This window comes from Callorhinus ursinus, unplaced genomic scaffold (assembly GCF_003265705.2).
Source record: "Callorhinus ursinus isolate GAN/ISIS: 27379988/994484 unplaced genomic scaffold, GSC_fseal_2.0 scaffold16, whole genome shotgun sequence".
Lineage (NCBI taxonomy): Eukaryota > Metazoa > Chordata > Mammalia > Carnivora > Otariidae > Callorhinus > Callorhinus ursinus.
In genome coordinates this window covers 27914720-27933659 of record NW_027397078.1, presented here as the reverse complement: position 1 = coordinate 27933659, position 18940 = coordinate 27914720, and the positions used below count along the sequence as shown (strand labels likewise).

The following is an 18940-nucleotide window of genomic DNA, read 5'->3' as shown; positions in this document are numbered from 1 at the left end:
TTCCCGTTTTAAGTTCTATCAATCCAGTTTGATAAATTTATAATTTGGATAGAATTGGACATTATGAAGGATTATCATATAATTGAAATAACCTGATAAATGACATACATGCATTTATTTGAAACTTTATTATATAAATTTTCATTTCTTTTAAAGATTACAAAACCTGTTCTGTGACAGGAATACAAGCAATATTGTTCCAGGATTATTCATGGATACATCTGAAAGAGCTTAGATTACACATTAATAGTATGACTTGAAAACTTCCCAGATTAAACTCTTAAGTAAAACAATTTAAAGTATTCAGTGATAATTAATCCTTTACAAGCATTTCATAATTATGGCAGCAGTGCCAAGCATCTGATGCAATTTAACCACCAATAAAAGGTACAATACATAGGAACTCATGATATGGTACCTCGGGCTTCTGGCATGCCTTACTAGAGAGAAACTAGTATAAAGTAAGATCATGTATAATAGTAGAAAAATATTTGTGATTTTTTTTCTTTTTTAAAAACTGTTTAAGTAGTTGCCCACCCCATTCCCACCCAAGGCCAAAAATGCAAAATAATTACATCCCTTAGGTGTATACCTTCCCTTTTGCTTAGGGTAAGAGTTAAGATAAACCTAATACATGTATACAATTTTAAGAATTAAAAACTCATCACCCATAATTATTAAGGATGCTAAGGAATGGCAATTAAAAAAAAAAGCTTTAGATGATAAACTACACTTAGAGAAACACAAACCAAAACCTTTATCCTTATGCCCTTGCTTTGAATTTAAAAGTTCTACTTTACACACTTGTTTGAAAAACTCAGTATACAGTTCATTCAGTACTATAGTAATACTAGGAGTAAAGATTTTCTCTTTAATTAGATATTGAACTAATCTACTTAGAGACTCTCCTCTCACATACGTTTACACATATTGTACTCAAATGGTATGTGCTCTAAAAGAGGTTTTCTTGAGGTTTGCATCTCTGAACCTAGTCTCTAAATTTTCCTTTCCACTAATCTCTATTCAATGTCATATACTTTGCTAGTTGCTCTGGGAGAAGTCATGGACATTTAAACAGCTTATCATGCACTTCAAGGTTATATGGCAAAATAATGAGGAAAGTGCCGTAAGAGGTAGGAAGTAGACTCTCATCCCAACCCTTGGTATGCCCTGTTATGAACAGTTAAAAGACTAGAATCAAAGTGGTAAATGTGAGACTGATAGTAATACAAGGCTTAAGAAAATTAAGTCGACTTAATTTACTAGAATTCTTTGAGAACACTCAGTCACATTGGAACCAGTTACAAGTCACTTGACCACACAAAATACAGCAGTGTCAGAAGTACATAAAGCACACTGTAGATACAAATTCTTCTTGGCCATCCATATTTAGGTATTATCATTCTGTAGATTCTTCACTAGAAAAAGTGGTTAAGCGTAGCTCTGCAGAATACCACAGTCCCAAGAAAGCAAATTTCATTCCTTCATTAATTGGTCTCCACCAATGGTCACTTGGGGAAACCAGCAAAATGTAAGCAATCTGGAGGTGAAAAGAGGACTATTTTCACTGAAATATAAATACTGAGTTAAGTCAACTTATCTGTGAATTAAATAAAACTCAATGTATACATCTAGTGTGAGTCACATGGAGCTGGACCTTTCAGAGGGACAGAACTCTAGGACTAGATTGGAACCTCTTGGTTTAAGCACCAAGGGTCAACCATGGAACCCATCGTATTTCTTAAACACAGAAAACAGACCTTTTCTAACTCTTTACATTCCTGAGATACCTGTCCTAATGCCTTCACAAATCTCACAAATGCTTGATACCACCATGAGAATTTTCTCTATAAAATATGGTAAAGCAAGCTGAAAAATTTTCTGTCATTTATAAAGGCCAGGAAGTAGAGAATATCAAAGCCGTGTTGAGATATGTGTTGCTGACTTCCATGGTGATTAAGTACATCTGTATCAAGGCTCCCAAATCTTAAATGTTTCTCTGCTCTCATCCCAGGCTGGACCTACCCCAGTTCCTTTCCAACCCAATCCATTCTGCTTACTGATGAAGCCTTTTCACCCCTCTCCCTCTTCAAATCTTTGCTGGGCTGAGGGTGCAGGGCACAGCAAACAGGCCAGCCCCACCTCTCATAATGCCCCTGGCCCCAAAAGCAGCCACTTCTTAAAATTAGGTGGGAAATGGTTGATCCAAACCCATATGTTGCAGCCTACCACATGTGAAATGTGAATCTCTACTGCATACACACCACACCCCCTCCAGACACTAAGTGACTTCCCCACACATTAGCCTTGCAGCATCTTGATTTTGTGCCTTGTCAAAATCATTACATTTTTGCATTTTTGGGGTTGCTTGTGAATAAATGAATCCGTATTAAATCTGTTAAAGGTCTACTGTACTTAGAAAAAAAGACATCTCTATAAATTAGGATCTGAAATGACTTACATAAAAAATTAAAAGGACAAAAACTTACCTTAACATCATCACTTGAAAGGGAAGATACAAAACACGTGGTAGTGTAATCCGTATTTTTCAGCATGTGCTTGGAAAAGTTAAATGCAATCTACCATTCTAGATATTATTTTGGATTATAGGCTAAGAGGAGGTTTGTAAAAGTGGCCTGATGGTTTAGTTCCTTCTTTCACATTGAAATAATCTTTAAGACTGAACTAAAACGTTCTGGGAGAAGCCCTGGTAACTAGGGGAACTAAATGGTGAAGGGCCCGGTGGAGCTGGACTCAGTAATTAATGGAAAGGTAAACCCAGGGCAAGCATTACACAATTGTTGGCCAAGTTTGTCTGCCGTAAGTCAAAGGCAATAGGAACACCAGGACCACAGATGAAATAAATTAAGCTCACGAACTGCATTTTAGGCAAAAGCCTTCAGTTTTGTGAACATACGACTTGCTTTTCTCCAATAAAATTGGCAGCTGGAGTAGGCAAAGAAGGCAGTATCTTTGAAAGCAATAAACTTGCCATTCATCTACCAGTAGAGTATTATCCTAAGAAATATGTATTTTTTTTTTGAACAACTCTGCTCCTGGTTGGGTATTAATATGAAGGGAAGGCAGCGTGGTGTTATGAGGGGAAAAAAACTGAATGGGAAGTTAAGGATTCTAGTCTTTGCTTTGGGTCTTAGGTACTTTACATGCAATATGAGAGTTATTTAGATAATTTATTATCTAAACTAGATAAGTTATTTAGATAATAAATTATATAGATAATTTATAGAATTTACACATTTACTTCTGGTTCTAAGACTCTGATGGACAAAACACCTAAGCATCAGCGTCCAAAATTTGAAAATATGTCTTTTTTTTTTTTTGCCCAGAGTTACATTAACATTTTAAAAGTGACAAGAATTTGTGATGGTCATGGTTTGAAACACTGAATAGAGGAGAGAGAGAAAGAAAAAATATTTTCTTTATAGGCAATGGGAAGCAGTTTTTGATAGTTAGCATTCATATACTCAAGAATTTTAATAAAACTTTCTCCATCCAGATCTTCTGCATCCTTCTTCCTATACATTTTATTTAGAAGATGAACTTACATTTGATTTCTATGCAATAATCATTTTGTGTCACTTAAGCAAAATGAATGTTATAGATTTTCCTTTTCTCTTTAGTTGCATAGAGGAGAAATTAAGGAATAACAAGTGGCTTCTAAGACATTTAACTAAAGCACGCTTTCTTGGCTTTGTACTCTCAAAGAAAGATTTAAAGCTTCGGGCAGGTAAAGAGACTTCTGATGTAAATGGCTCAGTACATGGCTAAGAGATCTGCTGGGCACATTGTTGATGAGGTTAAGTTAAATTGCTTTTTCCTTGTTCATGTTTTTCATATTACATATCGATGTATACTAGGTAGCTCGACTAAAATACAGGTAATAATGGATACAAAAGTTTCTTTAATCAAAGAGAATTGTGGAAACTACCCAAATCAGATGTAAGTAATGAATACTGTAATCTAAGCAGACCCAGTGACCACCACTATGAAAGCTGATCATTTCTGAAGTTAAAGGAAGCGTTATATGGCTATAAATCATCAGAAGGAATTCAGAAAACACTCAATGGTGAACATTCACTTAGGCTACTTGAGCTATGATTTCAGGTGAGAACAGATACTGTTTGATCAAGAATGTTTTATTCCCTCGAATAAGAAAGTTTAAATCCAATTTCATAGTGAGGCTGGTGGCCTTTATTACATTCAAATTAGTGTTTAATATAGAGCATTGTAATGGGATAGAACTCATTATGATTTACCTTTTTTCCAAAAAAGCATACTTTTCTTGCAGGTATACAAGAACAGGTATCCTGTAATTCATACGCTAAATTCTGCAATTTGATCTATTTAAACATGAAAGATCTAATGGGACTTGAATGACCTGTTGTTAAATTTTCCTTCGCTAATATCTTCACCATAACTCTTAAAGGCCTTTGATGTATATTGGCAAAATCCCAAATTATATGCCAAATACTAAGTATGGATACTATTCAAGATCAAAAGTGCAAGAACTACTTCCTTAATTAAGGAAAAAAGAACCCTAAAGAGTTGCAACGTATATGGACTAACTTCATAGGTGTACTCTTGATGTCATGCCACACACACGTGATAACTTTCTCTACCATAACAGCTCTCTAAGTTAGTCTGACAAAGCACCTGACTTTAAGAAACAAACAAATGAACGAACCAGTGAAACAGACATGGGGAAAGATATATACATTTTGGAAGTATTACATTCAACAGCTGTTCCACAATCTGGCCATTTTTAGGGCTGTCCAACAATACTGTTAATCCAGGTGAACTATTTAACCCGATTTAATAGTCAATTGATTAATAATAATAGATTCCAAGTTAAACAAAGCATGTATACATTAAAGAAAGCAGTACAGAAATGTACTGTGTATGAACTGTTTACAAAAACATACAAAATGTTGGATGGCACAAGGGATACAGTGCTAATAGAAACGGATTGTTTAAGCTAAGTGCTTAACATAAACTGTCCATCCCTATAACTAACAAAGAATATTTCAGGGACATGAAATATTTCCTATAAAAATAATGCTATATGGTGTAGAGTACTTTATTCAGTGTATTTTTAGGTGGTATTCATATGTTCATTATTCTTGTTGATTCAGTGAATATGTCTTCATCATGTTTCCATTTTCATTTCACCCGAAGCTCCAGGAAAATCTAACTTGCTAACAATCATTTAAAGCGAGAAGAGATGGAAGCAGGAGCAGCAGCAGGAGCAGCAGCATTATGGGTACCAGCTGGGACAGTGTGTGCTTGCAGGTGTCTCTCAGATATGTGCTACCTGTCGCCAGAACTTGTGCTATCAGCTTACACCATGGTACCAAATAGCTCACTGAGGTCACTTCACAGGGCTGTGGAGGTGATTTTTTTAATACCTCTCCGCTGAGCAAGAGTAGAGCGGCCTACTGGTTCCAAAACTGGCGACTGATTACGGTTTAAAGCAGAATATGTAGCTGCCATAGCACCCTGAAAACAGGAAAGAGAGGTCACAACACAAATGACAATGGCTAGTCCCAAGGACACAGAATATGAAATGAAGACTTTTTCCCCCCTAGATAATTTCTTCATATCTAAATGCATATACATTTAACTGGGCTTATAATGAAAATAACCATACTGGTCAAACCCTCTGATTTAACTAAAATTAAAGAGGCAAACGTGGGAGGCTGAACTTGTGGATGAGAAAGGACGGTGATGGGCTTATAACAAGCAGTCCTCACTTTACTCAGGACTATCCAACTTTTTGTTTCTTTGCAGTGCTTTAACACGAGACGCAGCAAAGCATGCTCTTTTGGAACGTGTTTTGCCACTGCTGACAACCTCAAAGAGTTTGCTCTGGGTTTTGCGTAAGAAAGCAAAGTATAAACAAAAGTTAGGAAATCCATAAGCCTACGTGATTGATAAATTCAGAAGTCATTCTTAAACTAGTTTTATTATATTTTGGTGTGCTTTGACTTTTTCTTTTCTAAAAACTGCTCATTGTAAGAGACTGTCACTTGAGGAAATGGATGCTGGCTGAGCGAAAGGGAAAAAGGTGCTGCGGGCATGGAGAGGGAGGCTCACAGTGTTGTGGAGGGCATGCAGCAAACAGTGCCTGAATGGGGCAGCTCACCTTGACTAGATGGGGTGCGTCCTGTCTGTTTAGTTGGTATTGTGGCAGTTGGTCCCAGTGGACGATCCAAGGATGTCTGAGCACAAGGGCAGCAGTCAGTCTCTGATGAGGATCCACATGAAGCATCTTTGACACCAGGTCCTGTAAAGGGAAGAAGAAGAAGAATAAAACAAGCTTAAACTTCTGTTTGTTTTTCTATAGCACTTGATACTGGTCAGCATTCTTCCTTAGCTTTTATGACACTATTTTTTCCTAGTACCAAACCTTGAGGTTCAAAGCAATTTGGTCAACATGACAATTTTTCTTTTTTTTAAAGATTTATTTTAGAGAGAGACAGAAAGAACTGCAGGTGAGCAGGGGTGGGGGGAGAGGCAGGGGGGGGGGGAGAGAATCTCAAGTACACTCCCTGACATGGGGCTCAATCCCGCGACTCTGAGATCATGACCTGAGGTGAAATGAAGAGTTGGATGCTTAACTGACTGAGCCACCTCGGTGCCCCCAACATGGCAATTTCTTTGCGAGGCGGGAAAAAAAAAGGCAAAAACTTAAGTCTTTGTTTTCTCCTCCCTGAGTAACAGTAATTTAGGTGCATTACAAAGAGTAAATTTACCACATTTATGTATCTTTAAGTACTTTGGCTCTTTTTTCACTGAGATATTCTGATTTTTCTACACTTTTGTAGGTTTATTTCTAAGTAATTTTTTGTGCTGCTGGTAATAATGAAAAGCAGAACATAACTGTCCAATAATAGGAATTTAATTGGAGAGCTCCAAATGCCCCCTCCAAAAGATCAGAGTTCTTTTTTTTTTTTTTTAAGGTAGGCTCCATGCCCAACGTGGGGCTTGAACTCACAACCTCAAGGTCAAGAGTCACATGCTCTACAGACTGAGCCAGCCAGGCGCCCCAGATTTTTATTTTTTCCACTTCATGGGCATCGCACAGGCATTATTTAAAAAAAAAATCAGAAATACAGAGAAGCAAAAAGAACATGAAGAACTCCCAGAATCCCATTCTTCCAAAAAAGTGCTTTCTATCTATCCAAATGCTTTCCTATGCATGGAATATAGATCCATATAATTGCTAGATAGTTTTATACTCTCTAAAATAACAACAGTTGTGACTTATAAAAGCCACCTACCACTTGTTTAATTTTTCATTCAAAATATAGCTATTGAGTATCTATTAAAGGCCAGGTATTCTGCTAGGCATTGGGTATTTAGCAGTGAACAAGATAGAAATGAACTCTGACCTCGTGAAGCTTTCAGCCCAGTGAGGGAGAAACAAAGAATCAATTACAAAGCAAACAGTAAGTTCTTTGATGGGATGAATAAAGAGGTATAGCTAGAGGAACACAAAGAGACAGTGACCTGAACAGGATGGGGTGGCTTAGAAGTGACTTCTTTAGAGGAATGTTAGATCTGAAGGATGAGCAGTAGATGGATTAGAGAAGGGGAGGAGGAAACAGAGCAATTCAAGGAGATAGAGCAGAGTGTGTTTAGAGGAAAGCCTTCAGGGACGAGAACATGCCATAATTAAGGAACTAAAAGGAGTGCAGTGAGGCTGTAACAAAAAACGCCAAGTAGAACATGGCAGCAGATAAGTGAGAAAGGTGAGAAGGGACCAGACCATGAAGGCCCTGGTAAGCTACATTAGCAAATCTGGACTTTGTCTGCAGGTAAGAAATTATTCAAAGCAAAGGAGTGATACAGTCAGGTTTGTACTTTAGAGAGCTTACGCTCACTAAGTGTGGAGGAAAATGGATCGGAGGGTGCAAGCCTGAAGACTCCAATTTGAGACTGGCGAGAGATGATGGCTTCAGGGCAGTATAAGAGATGGAGAAATATGGATGGTATTGAGGTACTTAAGAGAAAGAACCAACAGAACCTGGTTGCTGACTGGTACTGGGAATTGAGGAGATGTTATTCCAAGTATTCCTCTGGTATTATTTACAGTTTCTTATTTTTAGTTATCATTAACAGCTAAGAACAGGAACAAGCTACGGAACAGAATTAGAAATAAAAAGTGAAACAATTAGGAACTCCCCTTCCAAATTCTTAAAGTGGGAAGATGTGCTTCAAGTATATAAGGGGTTGCAAAACTGCCCAGGGGCATAACAAAACGCTATTCCTTCCATAGGTCTCATCACTCTGCTCAGATAAGCTCATTCGTGCTCATGGCTTTAGCTACTACAGATGATGACAACTCCTAACTCCACTGTCCACCCGAGACTTCTCTCCTAAGATCTGCATCCATATAGCCAGTTGCCTAATGGACATACATCTCTTAATTATTTTGTATTCCACATCTTGGCGAAGGACACCATTACCTACTCATTTGCCTGAGGTGGAAATGTGGAATACATGCTTACTATCTGCTTCTCCCTTGCTTCTTTTTTCTTCAAAGATTTATTTTGAGAGAGAGACAGAGAGAGAGAGAGAGAGAGAGAGAGAATCTCAAGCAGACTCCGTGCTCAGCACGGAGCCCAATGTGGGCCCTGAGATCATGACCTGAGCCGAAACCAAGAGTTGGGCACTTAACAAACTATGCCACTCAGGTGCCCCTCCTTTGCTTCTTATGTCCATGTAACCACTGAGTCTATTTTGCCCCTTAAATTTCTCTTTCATTTGCCTCAAATCCTGCTACAACTGCTCTAGTTTAGGTCTTCATCATTTGTGACCTGAAATATTGTAAAACCTTACAAGTAAAACTACCCTTAATATTAGGTCAGTGAGGACTGAATGAAATAATATAGGTATGTGTTAGCACAGTCCTTGGCACATAAGTGCCCAGTGAATTGTAGTGATGGTACTGTTCTTCTCAAAGCCACATATGACACATATGGCCCATATGACTGATGACATTCACATGTGCCACTTGCTCTTGAGGCAACACATCAGACTGATAGAACCCTCCCTCCCAGTTTTGTGGGTATTCACTGTACCATATAATGCTTGTAATCTCAAATCTTAACTCGACAAATTAGCAAAAGTTATCAGTAATAATGTAATATTTATAAGAAAGGCTGTGAGTTAGATCCAATTTTTTTGTACTCTATTTTCATCTCATCCTCACCCGTCTTTCTCTTTCATTCAAAAAAGAATACTGGAATGCAAGTCAATGAGAACCAAATTATCAAAATTAAAGCAAGTTAAGGTTATCTCTATAATTTATTTAAAAAGGAGGCAATGGGTAAGCTCTGATACTTTACATGGTGACATTACTTAATATGTCTCACAAATGATCATGACAATTTCTAGCAGACTCCAGAGATAAGAATTACTGCTCTACAGAACAAACTTGAAAAAGGAAAATCTGATCACTATAATGCTTAATATTTTTCAACAGTTCTCCAATACCTAGAATAAACCTGAAATCCTGAGAATAATCTACAAAGCCTTTTATAATTTGGGTTCATCAGCTACCTTCTCATGTGTACCCTGTATTAGTCACAACAAACTGTGCGCAGCAACCTGGAGGCATTCTGCCATTTTCAGGCTGTCCTGACCACAAAGAGCATGTACTGCTCCCTCAGCCTGGGATGGAATACATCCTTCTGCTCCCTAAACCTGCCAGGAAAATCCCTTCACTGCTTCTGGAAAGCTTTCCTAGAAATCTTTCTGACCGAGCACCATCTGTGAACTTAACACAGAAAATGTACCACTGTAACAGCACACGTGACACTGTACTGTATACTTCTGGCCATCTCCCAACTAGACTATGAGCTTCCTGAGATCAGGAATTCTATCTCAGTCACATCTTTGATCCCTGGACCTTCACATATTAAGCATGTTGTAAGTGCTTAATACATGGATTAAAAAGAAGTCCCAGAAAAAAAATCAATCATCTGGTTTAAGAAATATTGTTAAAAAAGGGGGAAAGGCTAACATTTCATTTTAAATCAGTTACAAAGCCAAATATCATCTATGCAGACATTAAATTAGTTAACAGAGGCTTCATGTCTATGCCAAAAGTATCAACCTACATTTTTGACATACCCTGTTTACTTATGCAATCATCTCAACTTGGGCTTCCATCTCTAAGAGAAATCAGCAAGCACTTTTACCAGTATGTAGCTTCTCTATCTCCTCTATGTTTTTCCTTATTCAGAAGTGAAAAACTTTGCTCTTCTTTTTCTAATTTTTAAAATTTTCACTCTTGTTTTTACAAGAGCATCTTCTACGAATAAAGTAAAACTAGAGCAGAGTTGGAAAGCAAGTCTGCCAGAGGATGGCAGATCTTCCAGTGAGAAACGCTTTTCAAATGGATTTCAAGCAGACACTATAAAATGATACTACCATTTACTGTGAAAAAGATAAGACCCTTTTCTACATAATATGGACCAAAAATAGAACATGGTGCAGTTATTCTAGGGAATAAGGGCTATGGAACCAACGGCTTAGTCTGAAGCACCCACATGCTCCCTGTATGTAACCATGGACAAATTCACACAAAAATTCTGGCCTTGGTTTCCTTCTGTGAAATGGGGATACTACCACCTATTTTACAGGGTTTGGAAGAGGATTAAATCTTTAAAAAAAATTTTTTTTAATTTATTATTTACTTGACAGAGAGAGAGAGAGACAGCAAGAGAGGGAACACAAGCAGGGGGAGTGGGAGAGGAAGAACCAGGCTTCCCACTGAGCAGGGAGCCCGATGCGGGGCTCGATCCCAGGACCCCGGGATCATGACCCAAGCCGAAGGCAGACGCTTAACAACTGAGCCACCCAGGCGCCCCTGGAAGAGGATTAAATGGGATGATTTAGGTGAGGTGCAGTGTGAGGCACAGAACACATAAATCATAAAGATTATCACCATTATTATTATTATTATTGTTAACAGATTTATATATTTTTTCTTCCAAATTTTTATTTAAATTCTAGTTAGTTAATATATAGTGTAATATTGGTTTCAGGAGAATTTAGTGATTCATCACTTACATATAACATCCAGTGCTCATCACAACAAATGCCATCCTTAACACCCATCACCCATCTAGCCCATCCCCCACCCATCCCTCCATCAACCCTGAGTTTGTTCTCTCTCGTTAAGAGTCTCTCTCTCTCTTTTTTTTAAAAGATTTTATTTATTTATTTGAGAGAGAGAGAATGAGAGATAGAGAGCACGAGAGGGAAGAGGGTCAGAGGGAGAAGCAGACTCCCTGCTGGGCAGGGAGCCCGATGCGGGACTCGATCCTGGGACTCCAGGATCATGACCTGAGCCGAAGGCAGTCGCTTAACCAACTGAGCCACCCAGGCGCCCTCGTTAAGAGTCTCTTATACCACCATTATTATTCATCATGTTTGTGAGTAAGTAGTTTTAGATGTATAGGTAATAAAGCCAAACCAATACCTTCTGGGAAACAAAATAATTGGTCCATTTTTGAGTTCAAGTTATTTGGTAACATCACTTCAAAGTAATACTTTATAAACAAAAGTTTTTAACTATTTTTTTTCTCACCAGGGATTATGAAAAATTATTTTCTCAAAAGCTTATAATAGGAAGCCATACTTACCTTTGCTGTGTCCGAAACAGAATTCCAGTAACCACCACTGAGTGAGAATTTTCCGCTGCCTATCCGTGCCAATATTTCCTCTGGTGTATCATCAGGGCCATTTGCAAATGGAGTGTAACTAATTTATAATGAAATTAAAATGTCAATGAATAAAATTTCTTTTTTGGTTGGTAATCTTCACATTTATTTACAGTGTTCAAGAGTACTCTGGGTAATTAAATTAATATAATACTTTACTGAAATCTCCTAAAGTGAAAAATATCAACATCATGAAGCTCCATTAAGCACCAGGTCAAGGTACAAGCTGTGAAATAATTAGACTTAGTATATATACTATAAGTATTTTAAGATATGACACATAAGAATAGAATATTTAAAAACAGTGTATGTTTACAACATAAAGAGTACAAAAGAGATATGGAAAAAATCAAGTTAACACCTTAAGACATTAACAAATGGTACATTAAAGAAAATCAGTAATGATACAGTTATAAAAATGTGGTATACATATATGAGACAGAGAGAGAGAGATACACACACAGGACTACATTATCAGATAATATGGGAAACATGAAAAGAAAGATATTACAACACAGAGATTAAAAAAAATAAAAAAAATTGATGAATAAATGCTTACAACATATTGTCCACTCACCCAGTAAGCATTGTATAGAGGAGGACACCAAGACTCCATATATCACAAGCAGCATCATAGCCTTGTCGTTTTAAAACCTAGAAAAAGTAAAAATTAGTATTAACACACTACTGTTTAGAGATTTGAATAGGCTGTGAACTGCACTATCTTCTAAATCAATGTATTTAAGAAAAACTCAACAGAACATGGTTAACAAACAAGGCAATATATTAATCCTATTCTATAACATTCTACAACCCATAATTCATATATATATGTATATACACATAAATTTGATTTTGGTATTTGAATTAGCATTTACCGAGTGATGCCATGGCAGACAGAGGACTATAAAATAAAATGAAGGTTAGTTTCTTTTTCTCCCCCACTGCGTCCCTCTAAGTTTCTTATTTAAATGAATTTATATTCATTTTGTCTGAGACTACAGAAGTGGTTACATAAAACAGTACTTTTAGGAACACATAAAAGTACAAACAATATAATGCAAAATTACACTTTTGCATATATAAAATATGATTCACTTGAGCATTTAGTAATCAACTACTATCGAGCATGAACAGTGATAAATACAAAATGCTGTTTCCTTAAGAAAATTAGACTATGGCAGGGGAAATAAACATATAGTTAATAAAGCAACATATTATAACAAAATTATGCCTAAAGTGCTATAGGTATAAAGATGAGGAAACTATTCATTTTTGTTTTTAAAGATTTATTTATTTTAGAGAGAGCAAGAGTGAGTGGGGAGGCGGGGGAGAGGGAGAGAGAATCTCGAGAAGACTCCCCGCTGAGCATGGAGCCTGACATGGGACTCGATCCTATGACCCTGAGATAATGTCCTGAGCTAAAGTCAACAGTTGGACGCTTAACCGACTGAGCGACCCAGGTGCCTCAAAACAATTCATTCTTGATCTGGAGAAAGAAGGAAGGCTACAGGGCAGCCTGCTTGTACTGGGCCTGTAAGTAAGAATTCAGGAGGCAAAGGGAGGAGGTGGAAGAGAGTAGAGGACACTCCAAGAGCAGAGGCAAGAGAGCAGAGCATGCTTAAGGACAGGCAAGGATTCAGTGTGGCCAGATGTCCAGGTAAGGGATACCAGAGAGAACAAAGAAGGGCTTTTATAAATATCTTGTTAAGGATAGGCAATCTGTGGTCATTGAAGCATTAAACAGGGAAATAAAATAACTAGATGGGTATACCAAAAGGATAACTCAAGGTATAGAGGAAATGCTGGCAAGAAGACAGACTGGAAACAAGGCCATCTGATAGGAGGCAATTTGTAGCAAACTAAGTGAAAGGCTATGAGGAACCACACTAAGGCAGGACATGGAGAGAAAAAGATGTAATGATAAAATAGGAAGGACTTAGTAGAGCTGGGATGTATAGGATAAGGGAAAAGGGGTCTAAAATATTCAGGAATCAGAATGGAAAGGGTTTGGTGACTGACCAGATGTAGAGAAATGATGGAGAAGGAGGATTTCAGGAGGACTTCCAAGTTTTAACTTGAACAACTAAGTGGTGAATCTGAGACAAAGAGTTAAAAGGTCAAGTCTAAGGAGATTTTATTCATGGAAGATTTCCTGAAGAATATGAATTTAGAGGCTTTGAAGCAAAAAAGGTTTTGAAGCAAAAAACATTCCAACATGCCAAGGCAAAACAGCTACATGGCGATTTCCAGAAGCAGATTGCTTGTCTGAAGCAGGAAACACTCATGAGGAAAAATGAGATGGCTAGATGAAGTGACCATGCTTGGACACCAATATGTGTCAGAAGCTGTGGCTATATGGACAAACAAGCAAAAAGTCTGTCCCTCATTAGTTCTAGTCCCACCAGGCGAATAGGTGCAAGTAGTCTTTTTTAAAAGTATTATTTTATATCTCAAAAGTAACAAAATTACAAAAAATTTGGAAAATAGAGGGGGAAAATCCAGCTCTACAATCCAATTGTCCTAGCATTACCAACTGTTATCATTTTTTGGTGAAATATCTAATGGTAAAAGCAGAGACTTTGCAGCCATATTACCTGGGCTCAAATCTCAATCTGACCTCAAATTACATAACCTCTCACCATGCACCTGGTTTCCTGTAAAACTTGAAGGTCTCACTTCACATAGTTATAAGAGAAAAAATTATTATATGTCAACTCTATTTGTGAGGATGAAATCAGCTAATACATTTGACTGGCACATAAGCTTGATATTAGGGTTAACTATTATTTATTACATAGTTCACAGTTACATTTTTTTTTAACACAGTGATAATAAAAAGGCAAGAAATCTTGAAGGCAAAGCAGTGGACTTTAGATTTGCTACAATGAGGAACCAAAATTTCTTAGGAAAAGAAGCAACTTGATCACAGCAGTGCTTGAAGACTTCAGTAAGTCGACAGCTCTTCTGTGGAATGATCACAGAACCAGAGAGGGAGCAGGGTGCAGCTAGGCTGTGGCAGTCATTTGGGCTGTGGTGAAGGAAGCAGCGGCTAGGATGGCAGTTCTGTGAAAAGAAGAACCTCAGACTGGTTTTAGGGGATAACAGAGATGGTACCTAGTTACGTAGCTAAAGACAAGAAGAGACCATGATGCTTTAGCCTCAGAAATACAGGAAGATGTTGACAAAATCAGGAAATTAGAAGGATATTAGAAAAGGATGAGAATAAACTAGTTTCCATTTAATTCCATGTGCTCACAGCACAAAAGTGTCAGTGATAGCGGACCGCTACAGATGTGTGATTATGTAGAAAGACAGAAGGTAGAGCAAGAAAAGGACTGTAGTGGACTAAGTAGTAGGGGGCTGAGGACAGGATGAATTACCATCAGAAGAAAAAGGGCTGACGTTTTATTTTAATTATTTGTTCAGTAAGTCTTCAATGGAAAAACTATTAACTATTCTATATTAAACACAGCAAATGAATTTTTAAATATACTGAAATACTGGAAGCAAACAATTTCACAATTACCTCCGGTGCAACAAAATTTGCAGTATAACAAGGAGTCATGAGAAGACCGTTTTCTGCTCTTAGCTGTTTGGCAAAGCCAAAATCACAAATTCGAATAGATTCTGGATTGCCAGATTCATCCACATAAAGAATGTTGCTAGGTTTCAAGTCTCTGTGGACCACCTAATTGAAATACAAATTGAAGAGGTACATTAACAATACATTTCAATTACGGAAAACTCTTTATTCACAAACTGTCAAGCAACGTACTTAACAAGACGATGAGTGCTGGTCTTTAAATTATCTCATTTTTTAAAATGCTGATAATGTAAGTATAACTCTCTAACACAGAACTGGGGCAAGGAGAGAAGGAAGAAAAAATAGTATGTACATCCCTCTTCTTTGTCCAGTTGAGTAAGTGGGTTAAGGTAAAATGCAAATAGCAATAATATCTGTCTCTAGGTTATTTATTCATTCAACAAATATTTACTGAATGCCTATCAGGTGTCAGGGTATTATATAAGGAGCTCTAGATACTATGCTCAACAAGACCCATAAGATCTTTGCCTTTCCATGCTAGGAGCTTACACAGTAGTGGGGGAGGTAGAGAATAAACAGGTGAGAGATGGGTCTCTACAGGAGGTAACATCTGATCCAAGACCTGAAGAACAGAATGAACAAGCCAGAACAGTGGGGGATGGTCATTCTAAGTAGAGGGAACAGCATGTATGAAGGATGTATACAATAAACATATGCCCACAGGCTCAATGGAATAGGCATGGGGTTCAGGAGTAAAAAAGGAAAAAAAAAATCCAGACTTTAAGTATTGCCTATTTGATATCTAAGTGACAATGTCACACATACAAAAAGATATCGTTTCCTTTAGAGTTTTGTATTATTTTCCCCCTTTAGTTACCTACTTGAATAGTTCTCATACATAAGCCTTCTGACATTCCTTATTAGACTTATATGTTTCTTCTACCGTGAAATTCTGAATCTAGAGTGTAATCAATCATCTCAGTTTTAGTTCCTAAGATTGAGAACATTACTTCTCCAGACCATCTGAATAACTAATTACTGCTGAGGCAATAGGAAAAGAACAGAGAAGACTCAGATGACTGCAAAGTCATCAATTCTTCAGTGAATACAGAGTCCCACTAATTTTGAGCTAGTGTACCAGGCGAATCTTGACCAGCTAGAAGTCAAGAAGCTCTAGGATGAAATTAACACATTGCACTTGTTAGCTTCTATGAGCAAAGACAAAATAATGAATTGAAAAGAAACTCCTTAAGAAGTAAGCTCTTAATTTCCTTTTATTTATTTTTTTTAAAAAGATTTTATTTATTTATTTGACAGAGAGACATAGCAAGAGAGGGAACACAAGCAGGGGGAGTGGGAGAGGGAGAAGCAGGCTTCCTGCGGAGCAGGGAGCCTGATGTAGGGCTCAATCCCAGGACCCCGGGAATATGACCTGAGCTGAAGGCAGACGCTTAATGACTGAGCCACTCAGGCGCCCCTTATTTTATTTTTTTAAAAAGATTTTATTTATTTATTTGACAGACACACACAGAGAGAGGGAACACAAGCAGGGGAAATGGGAAAGGGAGAAGCAGGCTTCCCGCAGAGTGGGGAGCCCAATGCAGGACTCGATCCCAGGGCCCTGGGATCATGACCTGAGCTGAAGACAGACGCTTAACGACTGAGCCACCCAGGTGCCCCTCTATGGTTCTGCTTCTAAACTTGCAATGGACCCAGTTCTCAAGAGTACAGAGTGGCCTAGCAAAAAAGGTGATAGGTCTTCCAGGTCGGAGGACCTCACTTACTTTTTCTTGGGAAGCATAAGTATTTAATATAAACAAGTTAGGATTTCAAAGTATCACTTCAAGCTCGGTGGGAGAAGTTTACATAGAGGAAGAACAGCAGAATAAGGTAATAACAGTTACTTTCCATTAATGCATAAAGTAACTTCTTTTTTTTTTTTTTAAAGATTTTATTTATTTATTTGAGGGAGAGAGAATGAGAGATAGAGAGCACGAGAGGGAAGAGGGTCAGAGGGAGAAGCAGACTCCCCGCTGAGCAGGGAGCCCGATGTGGGACTTGATCCCGGGACTCCAGGATCATGACCTGAGCCGAAGGCAGTCGCTTAACCAACTGAGCCACCCAGGTGCCTGCATAAAGTAACTTCTACCTTTGTAATTTTAGTTTAAACATTAAGGGAAAAAAGGTAAAAAAAAAAAAAAAAAGGTAAAGGTATGTGTGTGTATGTATACATATGTGTGTGCGCGCGTGTGTGTATGTATATATACAATGTTAAAAAGACTTACCCCTTGTGCATGAAGATATTCAACAGTTTTGGTTATAGTAAACAGGACAGCACTGGCCTCTCTTTCAGAGAAAAATTTCTGTCTAAGAATTTTATCCAGCAATTCACCCCCTTTCATAAGTTCTGTCACTACATACACATATTTTCCATCATCATATACCTGTAAAATTCAACATCAAAATGTAAAAAATTATTTGAAGCTTTATATGTACTCAGAACAAAGTTTAGCATATTCAAGAGAAAATTAAAACTCATTTTATAGTCAAGGAAAATTTTACTTATCACAACCAATAGAGGGTATAAAATCTGCAAACCATTATATACATATAAGAATATTAAAATACAAATTGATTAGATTGAATGTCAGAAAAATAAACTGTAATTTCCTTCTATGAAACATAAGTCATGGCAACCAAAGTAACTATGGGCAGCGTATATCAAGGGGCACTGAACTTTTGCTCTCAGGGTTTATTTCTCTTTATCTTTCTATCTACTGATGACAGCAGGGACTGGTATAAAGACACATGCCTGTAATTTTCCTGGAACTTCTACAATTGCAGAACTGTATTTACAAACGCAGTATAATGAATTATCCTGGTTTTGATTAAACTGAAAGACAAGTTGTGGCAAGAATTAAGCAGGAAGATTAAGTAGCAAAAAGAAATTCCATCTAACCCCACAGAAGCATGCCAGTTTACTCCTAATGTAGAAATAGAAAGCTCATTGTAATTTTGGATTTGTACTCCAGGCAATCCCGAACTGAAATAACCCCTTCAGTTCCTTTTATTCCCCCTCACCACAGGGCTACTACACACTTTTTATTTAGTTCCATAAGAGGTACCATGTACTAGGGCCCCCAAAATGGAGAAAACAAGGTACCCATCCTCGATGTTTTTATTCTAGTAGAGAGAAACAGACATAAAAACAAGAGTTAAAAAAATGTTGGAGATGCTGTAATAAAAGTAGGGAAAATTTTAGAGACTTTGGAATTTGAAATGAAGGAAGGAGGAAAGATGTGAAAAACAGTGACAGCTTAGGGAGTTTATAAGGCAAGGATGAGAGAGAATATTTTCCATACCTCCTTTTTGATTTACTTCGTTGGATTCTTGGAGATTATATCAGAGTCACTTAAGTTACACAGCTTCACATTTAATGGCACTAAGCTAACATTCTCCTTCTAACAATGAGCAGCGATAAATTAATCTGAGTAAATTAGGAGTTTTGGTTATCAAGAAGGGAGAGTAAACTTTAGAATTCACGAAATCTCAGAGGTGAAAGGCAAAAGGCACCTTAGAAGTCCTGTGGCTTAGTTGGCTACAGGACATATCAGATGTACAACCCAGACACAGTCTTTGA

General features: G+C 37.6%; 1 protein-coding gene across 6 annotated transcripts in view; it reads right to left on the bottom strand.

The window, feature by feature from the left end:
• Positions 1-109: 109 nt before the first annotated feature.
• RPS6KA3 (ribosomal protein S6 kinase A3) overlaps positions 110-18940 on the bottom strand; it is a 114292-nt gene continuing 95461 nt past the window's right edge. For all 6 annotated transcript variants that reach the window (XM_025857496.2, XM_025857493.2, XM_073901985.1 and 3 more), the window contains 6 exons: positions 17586-17744; positions 15283-15444; positions 12331-12407; positions 11676-11793; positions 6164-6304; positions 110-5517 (listed from right to left, as the gene is read on the bottom strand). In XM_025857496.2, the coding sequence (XP_025713281.1) occupies positions 5395-5517; positions 6164-6304; positions 11676-11793; positions 12331-12407; positions 15283-15444; positions 17586-17744 (780 nt within the window). In that variant the 3' untranslated portion in view covers positions 110-5394. The remainder of the gene's footprint in view (positions 5518-6163; positions 6305-11675; positions 11794-12330; positions 12408-15282; positions 15445-17585; positions 17745-18940) is intronic.